The sequence below is a fragment of the Stegostoma tigrinum genome, chromosome 10, assembly GCF_030684315.1.
Source record: "Stegostoma tigrinum isolate sSteTig4 chromosome 10, sSteTig4.hap1, whole genome shotgun sequence".
NCBI classification, from domain to species: domain Eukaryota; kingdom Metazoa; phylum Chordata; class Chondrichthyes; order Orectolobiformes; family Stegostomatidae; genus Stegostoma; species Stegostoma tigrinum.
Genome location: NC_081363.1, coordinates 86,733,779 through 86,743,602, shown reverse-complemented (window position 1 = coordinate 86,743,602; position 9,824 = coordinate 86,733,779). Strand labels below are relative to the sequence as shown.

At 39.3% G+C, this 9,824-nt stretch overlaps 1 protein-coding gene across 3 annotated transcripts in view; it reads right to left on the bottom strand.

The window, feature by feature from the left end:
• Window positions 1-2,988: 2,988 nt before the first annotated feature.
• ubr1 (ubiquitin protein ligase E3 component n-recognin 1) overlaps window positions 2,989-9,824 on the bottom strand; it is a 215,126-nt gene continuing 208,290 nt past the window's right edge. For all 3 annotated transcript variants that reach the window (XM_048537077.2, XM_059649358.1, XM_048537078.2), the window contains 2 exons: window positions 8,728-8,829; window positions 2,989-8,253 (listed from right to left, as the gene is read on the bottom strand). In XM_048537077.2, coding sequence (XP_048393034.2) covers window positions 8,112-8,253; window positions 8,728-8,829 — 244 coding nt within the window. In that variant the 3' untranslated portion in view covers window positions 2,989-8,111. The remainder of the gene's footprint in view (window positions 8,254-8,727; window positions 8,830-9,824) is intronic.

Genomic DNA, 9,824 nt, shown 5'->3' with positions numbered 1-9,824 from the left:
GATATGTCCAATAAAAGTACCCTTCATTGTCCAGTACTTCCCCGGAGTGGACAGACTATGCCATGCTCGTCATACAGCCTTCAACGTCATGGATGATGACAACTGTCTTGCCAAGATCATACATATGCCTCTACTTCTTGCCTTCAAACAGTTGCCAAACCTTAAGCTGACCACTGTTCACAAACTACTCAGCCTTCAGGACAACAACACACACACAACCCTACCATGGCAACCTCTGCAAGACATGTCAGATCATCAACATGGCTACTATCATTAGACATGGGAACATCACTCACCACATACAGGGCAGATACTCATGTTAGTCAGCTCTTGTCTATCACATATACTGCTGTCAAGGATGTCCGAGGAATGGCACATTGACGAGACCATGCACATGTTACAACGGAAGAATGGACAGCATTCAACAATCGCCAGATAGGAATGTTCCCTCCCAGTCAAGGAACACTTCAGTGGTCAAGAACATTTAGCCTCCAATTTTCAGTTAAGCATCCTTCAAGGTGGTCTTCGAGATACCTCAACAATGCAGAATCACTGAGCAGAAGCTGATAGCCAAGTTCTGTACCCATTAACACACCCTCAACCATGACCTTGGGTTCATGTTCCACCACGTGACCCCGCCACACTTTTGTATCTGTAAAATCTTCCTTCCTGTCCTGTTTTGATAGCACCACGTTGATAAGTTGTTCTGATTTCCCAACCTTAATTTTTACAGTTTTGGATTACTTATTACTTAGTTTTGAGGGTCTAACCTATCAGATGGTGCAGTGAAGTGTCAACAGCTAAATAATAAATGAAGAGATAACCCAATTAAATGTGGCAGAGATAATTACAAAAAATAAGGTAGCGCTGGAGACAAACCAGCACTACCTTATTTTTTGTAATTATCACTGCCACATTTAATCAGGTTATCTCTTCATTTATTCTTCTGCTGTTGACACTTCACTGCACCATCTGATAGTTTTGATCACCTGCAGAAACTTATTATTTGACACTTCACACACTGTTTCTATCATCTTTTGATCTCCTGCCCTTAATATCTCTGCCTGTAAATTCTGTGTCTGTGTGCTTCTCTCTCACTTCAGCTGACAAAGTGGATTCATAGACTCAAAGTTTGAGATTTCAAATAAACCTAGTGGACTATAACCTGGTGTTGTCCAATTTTTGAATTTACCCACCTTAGTCCAATACTAGCACCCACACATTATGGTACCTTTGAGAAACAACACATCAGTCTAACAACAAAAAAATGCTGGAGAATCTCAGCAGATCATGCTGCATCTGTGGAGAAAGAAAGAAGAATTAACAACTCAAGTCTGGTGACGCTTCACAGAACTGGCCTTGAAATGTTAACTCTGCTTTCTTTCCACTGATGCTGCCAGAACTGCTGAGTTTCTCCAGTAATTTCTACTTTTTGTTTCAGATCTCCAGCATCTGTAGATCTTTATTACATCAGTTTAAGAATTACACTTGAGGCTAATGCCAAATACCCAAACACACCACTGGAAAGAATCCCTTTGTCCTGCAGGGGATAAATGAGGTCAAAAAGACCAAGAATTTTGGAAATTGTGAAACAAACTTCATTGAACTGCCTTGTAAACCTAAGTCTTATGAGGAGCATAGAAGTGCATGTTTGTCCTTTGAGGTCACTAGCTTTGTTGCAAACTTTTCGGTTTTTATACCTTCTGCTTTAAGAAATGTTGCTGCCTTCCATCTTGTTAGCAATATAATGGGAAACTCTTTTCCAGTGTTCTTCTTCATGTCACTGATGTTAGAGGAGATAGTGTTCTGTGTGAAATTCTGCGTTCCGGAGGCAATTTTATCTATAAACTAAGGGTGCAATTTACAGAATACTGAGCTGTTTGTGTCCCATTGCCATAATTAAAAGCTGAGGTCATTCCAGGAATCATCCACTTCAGGTTTTGTGCAACTAACACTTGGCTGGTTCTAACGAACAAACCCAAGGAGACAAGTTGCACTTACCATTTTCAGTTCATTTAAAAAAAGACATGCCAACCTTTTTAATCTGCATAATGTCATTGTTTACTGGACCAATATGAATATTGAAGAGCATAGGGGAACAGGCCAGAATCCTGCATCAACTTTTCCAGAGATAAATGATACTATACCAAAAGAGAAGGGTATTACGAGTGTGCCCCTGTGAAACCATCCAATATAACCTAATAGTGTATCATTCGGCTACTAATCTAGAGAATGATCATTCAAATCAAATTGCGATAATTTGATTTCAATATTGAATATTTGTAAATGTAAGAAGTTGGCATTAAAAACTAGGAGCAGGAGCGAGCAATTCAGCACCTCAAGCCTGCTCCATAACAACTCCTGCCCTGTCAATGAAAAGTGAACTGTTCAGCACCGGATTGTCATAAAAACCCAACGTGCTCACTGATGTTTTGTAGGGAAAGAAATGCATCACTCTTATCCAGGCTGGTCTTCGTGGGACTCCTGTCCTAGACCAACTGCCCTATGATGTGGTCTATCAAGATACTCAATGCTGTAATTCAAAAAAGGTGGGATGGGCAGCAACAACTGACTCTGTCAGAGGCACCCACATTCTGGCACTGAACTTTAGCAATAAAGGTACTATATGTAGGGCCAGCAGGAAATCTGTGATAGGAGTACCAGAGTAAAGTACAAATTCTTCACCAAAACATGATAGTAGGAGCAGAAACTGACTTAATGCTCATAAGCTCATCATATCAGTCAAGATCAAGAGTAGGCTATTCAACCTGTGGTTGCATTCAAGGTTTATCCTCAGCTTAAATGCATCTACCCACGTTGGATCCATTCTCTCTCCTTGTCTATCAAGAAGTGCAAGCAAACAGTATAAATGTCACACTGATGGAAATCAAACTTTTCCCTCATCAATGAGAAACACTTCACACCATTATGTAAACTTGAGGATAAAATTAAGACATCACAAGAGTCTTTTAATCCACACAGAACAGATACTGTTATTAATCTGAGCAGTACAATATTTAATTTATTGCCATAAATACATTTCCATTATGAATTAAAGTGGTACTGTATACATGAGGAAGAAACCAATACATGACTTTAATGGTGCAATTGAATGAAATCAGCATAAAAACACAGTGCTGTTTGCATATGATACTGGGACAGAAGCATTACACACATGCCTTCCTCTTCAGTAGAAGCCCTTCCCCTTAAATGATAAAGTCTTCCAATAAGTGAAAATAAGTGACATTGACCTTAAACAGCAAGTTAATAGGAGGTAAATAAATGATTTCTTCCCTTTTTGTTTGTACCGATGTGACATCCTTCTGTGAGCACAAACTTGTGGTCACATCACAACACTTGATTTTCTACTCCATCAGAAATTCTCAGACTTTCCCTCAAATTAGAACAGGAACAAGAGCAATTTGATTATTTGGAATTAGCATAAGTAAACACAAGCAATATATTTACATAAGATTCACATTGTCCTGAGGATTACTCTAATAGATAGAAAAAAAACTTACACGAGAAGACATATTAATCACAAACAATCAGGAATCATGCCAGGTTTTTGAAACATATCATTCAAGTCTACACTGATCTGTCACCCTGTATATCATGGCAATTCACAGAGACCTCATGAAAAACTCAAAAATGGATCAGAGATCAAGCCGTTTCAGTCCATAAAAACCTATCAGGCAAAACGCATCATCAACAGTAACAGAGTGAAGGGTGCCATGTCGAGACTCTCCTTTCTTTTTGCAAGAGTTCAATTTGATAAGCTACCCCTAAGAAATGGACAAAGACTGCAAACAACAAACTTGTCTGAAACTTAAGGCACCTCGGGTGCATTCTTTCCCATTGTTTCCTGAGGGCATTGACTCACCTACTGAAATGGAGGTGCAATGGCATCCTCTGACACACTCTTATTTTCATTGGTGAGCTCAGATGATTCCCCACAGTGCAATAAATTGAACTGGACATCACAGCCAAGGCTGACAGATACTTATAGCAGAAGTTATCTGTGTAACAACCTCAAGTCATCAGCAAAATGGAGGAGGGTTTCCTGGTTTATGGGAAATGCTCAACTTTCTATTGCACTGAGACAATGATCAAAACCAGAATCTGAGGGGGAGCAAGAAAGGGATTCATTCCCAAAATTCAGGTTAGAAACTTATTGCTCTGGTGTTTTCTTCTTTATTTGTTCATGGGATATGGGTGCTGCTTGGTAGACCAGCAGGGAGGTAGGTGTTGGCACATTGACTAGCAATCCAGACACCCAACTGTCACCACACCATGGTAGATGGTGAAATTTGAATTAAATACGAATCTGTGAATCAAGGCTGTCCTTAAGGCAACCATGTAGTCACTGTCACAGGACCTGGTTCATGTGGTTCACAAAATGTCGTTCGAGTCAGGAAATCTGCCCTCCTTACCTGGTTTGGCCTACATTTTACGCCAGACCTGCTGCAATACAGATGATTCTCAATTCCCCTCTGAAATGGCCATTCAGCTGAAGGGCAATGAAGGATGAGCAATATCTGCTCAAATGACAAGATAATTTTAAACATCACAGTAATCCTGAAGGAAGAATAAGGCCAGCAGATTGAGTGATTACTACAGAACACCCAGTATAGCTTTTGTTGAGAATTACTAAATAGGAAAAGACTTAAATGACACAAACAAAAGTTAACTTTGTTAATGATAAGAAGGGAGAAATTCAACTCCTGACTTTTGTGAAGGGCATTGGCTACGTCAATTTCAGATACACCATTAGTGTAAGCACGCAGATTTACATTCACTTTGACGTGAAGAGATTACTTTATTGAACACAATATTAACATGGCCTGAACTAATAACAAAAGCAGTGTCAACATATACAGTCTCCACCACTCTGAATTCAATGACGACGCTTCCTTTTTAAAAAAGGACTTCACGTTTCCTTGTACAATATTTAATTGCTTTGAGGGTTCCTCAAACAACCGGATTAACATAAGGATTTCAGATCACTTCCACTGGGTAATGACTAGTGACCGGAAACACTGACGTTCGCAAACTACAGCTCATTGTATGTTCACCCTGATAACATTATCCTCAGGTAATTACAAATGTTTGCCTGGATTACTGTGGACAGCAGCAAGCAAACTAGAAAGGGAGAGAAATATTCAACTCTTGTAGGATCTGATCCATGTAGCCCCTGTGCAACTTCACTCAACTAATTATAAAACAATACCCAGGAAAGAGCCCACTTGACAGACAGTCTTCACAATGCAACATTGTGCTCAGGGCTGTTGCAGGATAACAACATAAGAAATGGAGGCTACTTGGCTCCTTGAACCTGTTCTACCATCCAGTATGATTGTGGATGGTCCAATTGCTTCCACTTGACTTTTTGCCTCTTCCACATAATCAATTCCCTGAGAAATCAACAGTATTTCAGCCTTGACAATACTCCTTGGAGTATCCGCAACTGCCCTGGGATAGAGAACTTAGACTGAAAAAAATTTGTCCTCATGCCACTTCACAAGAGATTGCCTCCCCATGTTCCAGATTTCCCAGCCCAGGAGTAAAAGAAACATCCTTTCCATGGGAATCCTATCAGGGCCTTTCAGGATCTTGTACGTTTCAACAAGTTCATTTCTCATTCCTTTAAGTGTCTGAGAATATAAGCCCAATTTACCCAGTCTCTTTTCAAGTAGCAGCCCATCCAAGAAGCAGTCTAGTGAACTACTGCTGAACTGCCAAGCAAGTTCATCCTTACTTAGATATGAAAATGAAAACTGCAAACATATTCCAGGTTGATCTGACCAAAGCCCTATATAATTACAGAGACCATCTCATTATTTTCCACTCAAAATCCTTTTTTAAAGAAAGGCCTTTTTGCAATTTAAATACCAGTTATCTCCCTAATTCCTTGCTGTATTTTCTCTTCACGCTAGCTTGTGCTCCTTGTTCAAAAGCAGCCAGGTCTTGTCTCTCTCTGTATGCAAACATTTAAAAGTCTCATGGCTTTAAGAAGAATTTTGCTTTTGCATTCTTGTTACCTTAGACACCTCCACATGACAGTCCATCAACCACCTTGTTGACCAATCAATTAAATCAGTCTAGATACCTTTGTGTGCTCCTCAGCTTGTAGCAGGAAGCCTGGAGACATAACTTAGACAAAGAAACCAATAGTAATCAATACATATTATGAATAGCTGAGGCATTAATCCTTGTGGCACACTACTAATTGCAATTTGCCATTTTTAAAATGCCTCATTTGTCCCAACTCCGCCAGTCCATATCATGGGACTTTATTGAATAGCTCTTGTAAATTCAGAATACTACATCAATTGGCTTACCTTTACCTATCCTTCTTAGCCAAAAACTCTAATAAATTTGTCAAGTATGATTTCCTGACCATAAAGCCATGCTGACTGTCTCATCACGCTTTGATTTTCTAAGTGATTATTAAGGTGTCTTTAATAATAGCAAAAATGTGAATAGTGTTTTCCTGACAAATGACTTGCCTGAAGTTCCTTGGTTTTGCTCTTGCTCCTTTCTTGAGTTCCGTCAGTATTATACTTGCTAACTTCTAAACTGCAGAAATGGTTTGAAATCTGGGAAATTCTGGAAAATCACAACCAATGCATCCACTATGCTTACAGCCAGCTCTTTTAGAACACTACAACATAAGGCTTCAGATTCAAGGATCTTCTGTTAGTCCTTTAAAATTTGAAATATAGTCTAGAAACCTAACTCCAGGCACCACGCTAACTGTTGTGAAAATTCAAGCAATAGCAGTGATGAACTGCCAGCAATGTAATAATGTGATTTAAAAACAAACACAAACAGTATAATTATCATCTAGTAATGTTATTTAACATAGTCCTCTCCCTAATAAAAAGGAAAACACTGCATTTGGTACAATTTTCCTTTGTAATTATCTGTATAAAAAATCTGTTGAAATTTCAGTTATTGCCAGAAGTGGCCTGCATCAGATAGAGATGGAAGAAATGCAGAATCTGTTGTTTTCAAAAGTGGCTAAGAGTTCTCCTAAATCCAACATCGCTTTCGCAATACAAATGGGCATCACTTTCATAATAGCGTTGTATGAAATTGGACAGGCATGCATATCGCACCTGGGCATCTAATAAATTTTTACAATTGAATCTTTCTGCAACTGGTCAGAACTTTAAACACTTGTTAAATGCAAATATTACCATCTTCTCTCAGGTTACAATGTTAAAATTCAGCAAGATTAAACCAGAGGATAACAAGCTTCTCTGCTTCATCAGGCCCTCCTCAATTTTTCCAAACATTGTCAGTACTAACTCTGACACTGAATTAACCTTTACTGAGAAGTGTTGGGGGGGGGGGGTATCTTCTGCATTATAAACAATATTGATTTTCAGAAATAATTTCAGCAAAACTGGATACAGTTCTAAATGCAAAGTGCTGCATACACCTCACAATTAATTCAATTGATCAAAATGTGCCTGTCAGTGCAGAATTTTATAAGAATACAAATGTGAATCTCAACTCCTTGAGTGATCAAACTACATGTTTACCCAGGTACCAAATGTGCTCTGAAGATAGCTGTGTATTGTAAATTTATTTTACGCCTTTATTGTAAACAGGATGGAGCATTAGATAGAAGAGAGGTACTAATATCACAGTTGGTGGTTTTGACTTCTCACTACTTGAAATGCTCTTCACATTGGCATAGTCATGACAACAGCGACATGTCTTCCCCTGTGGTGCAGTACGCAAGAAAGTAGCTTGCATACAGGACAGGGGAAGGGGGAATGATGTTAATATTTTCAAATTTCTAATATTTCCCCTGCACAATCAGGTCTCTTTCTCACTGACAAGTCAACACCAATGACCCGCCCCAGTCCCTATGAAAGTGTACAGCACCCTAGTAGATTTTGTCCCAAAGGATAGGCTGTACAAAAAAGAAGTTGGTTTCCCTGTGGATAGGATCGGAATGCTGAAACTGGATTATATACACAGTAGATTAAAAGCAGTCCACATCAATTTAATCAGCTTAGAGGCTAGCCTTTGACATTTTGCTAACAGCAGGTTAGTGGTGTTTCTGCTGTCGAGCATGGTGGGGTCAACTACTGTGTTCAGAATTGCTGCCACTCAAAACCGAAGTCTACTTGATTTGTGTCCTGATTTCTTGTGATCTCCTCCAGAATGCGATGCTGCTGCCATAGACGCTCGAGTTTCTTGTATCGCTCATTGCACAAATGCAAGGGGTTACCTCTCCTTTAGGAAAAAAAGTACAAAGTTTCAAAATATGTAGACTTTAATTTCTTAAGTTGCTCAATTTTAAAAGAAGGATTTTGTTGCAGCACTACATGGTTACTGATGTGGATAGTGTAAGTGAAAAGGAAGAGCTTGCTGAGATTCAACAATAAGTGATTGTGGAGGCACCATAGGGGAAAAGAAAAAGGTGACGAATGTGTAGCAATCCAACAATGTATTAATTGAGGAACAATAGTCTTTCTGTCCCTCCCTAATTCATCATTTATTTGTGTTAGGTGTCACTCAGATTTAGAGATCTTAATGCTTTTCCTCGCATTTATTGAAGTGCTAATCTTAGATTACACTTAATCTATTCATAGATTATTACACTTAATCTATTCATAGTGTGCTCAGTCCTCATTCACTACTGATATTACATAGCTACACATCCTGTATTCATTAGTAGATAAAGATAAACAATTTTGAAAGTCATACTTAAGCCACTGATCGGTCTCCCCATAATCATCCAGGTAGGGAGCAGGTATGAAACACCCTCTATTTTTTCCTGCCAGCAGTAGCACTTGACATTCCCGTATCCTGGAGGAACAAATGATAAGAAACATTTAAACGAGTAACGGCATTTTACACTCTCCTTTCTTGCCAATTCTATCACAAGTATTGGATTCTTGCTGGGGTCCAGTTGCTCCAACTGCTGACTCACTAATTGTAACTCAATGCTGCTGTGTGAGCCTAACCATGTCAAATGCAGATGTCTACCAATGCATTCAGTATACGGCAATGTAATCCAACCAGAAGCGATCAAAGGTGACTCTTCACCAACACAGGGTTGGCAAAGAGAAGTGGGGGTATGAAAGAAGTGTTAAATGAATACTTTGCATTTGTGGAAACACTCACTAGGAAGGGTTCAAAATCAAGTCCTGGATACACTACTGGCACCTAAACTTGATAAGGCACAGAGACTGGATGAGATGCAAAGGATCTTGAAGGGAGGGAGGACAGAAATTGCACAGATACTGCCCACAATGTTTCAGTCTCCTCAGATTTGGGAAGGATGCCAGAGGAACTGCAACATAACAGCCTTGTTTGAAGAAAGCTTGTAATAATAATCCCAGCAATTACAGACCAGTCAATTTTTCTTAGATGGTGGGGAAGCTTCGAAAAACAATTATTTAGGATAGGATTAGTAATGCCACGGAAAAAGTGAGTTCATTAACAAGAGTCAGTTTGGATTTCTACATGGAGTTTTCTTGACATGTTATCAAAAAAGGTCGCTACTGGTGTGGTATACATGGATTTCCAGAAGGCATTTGATATTGTGCCACAGTAGATTTGTGAAGGAAGTTACAGATCATGGTATAAGAAGGACAGTAGCAGTGTGATACAGCTGAGGTCATAGATTTAAAATGATATGCAAATGAAGCAAGGGCAATGTGAGCAAATTCCTCCCCCCCACCACTCCCACAGCAAGTAGTCAGAGTATGGAATGCACTTCTTGGAAACGTGGAGGAGGCAGGTTCAACTGATGCAGTTACATGATTATTTGGTTAGAACTGTGTGCAGGGATATGGGAA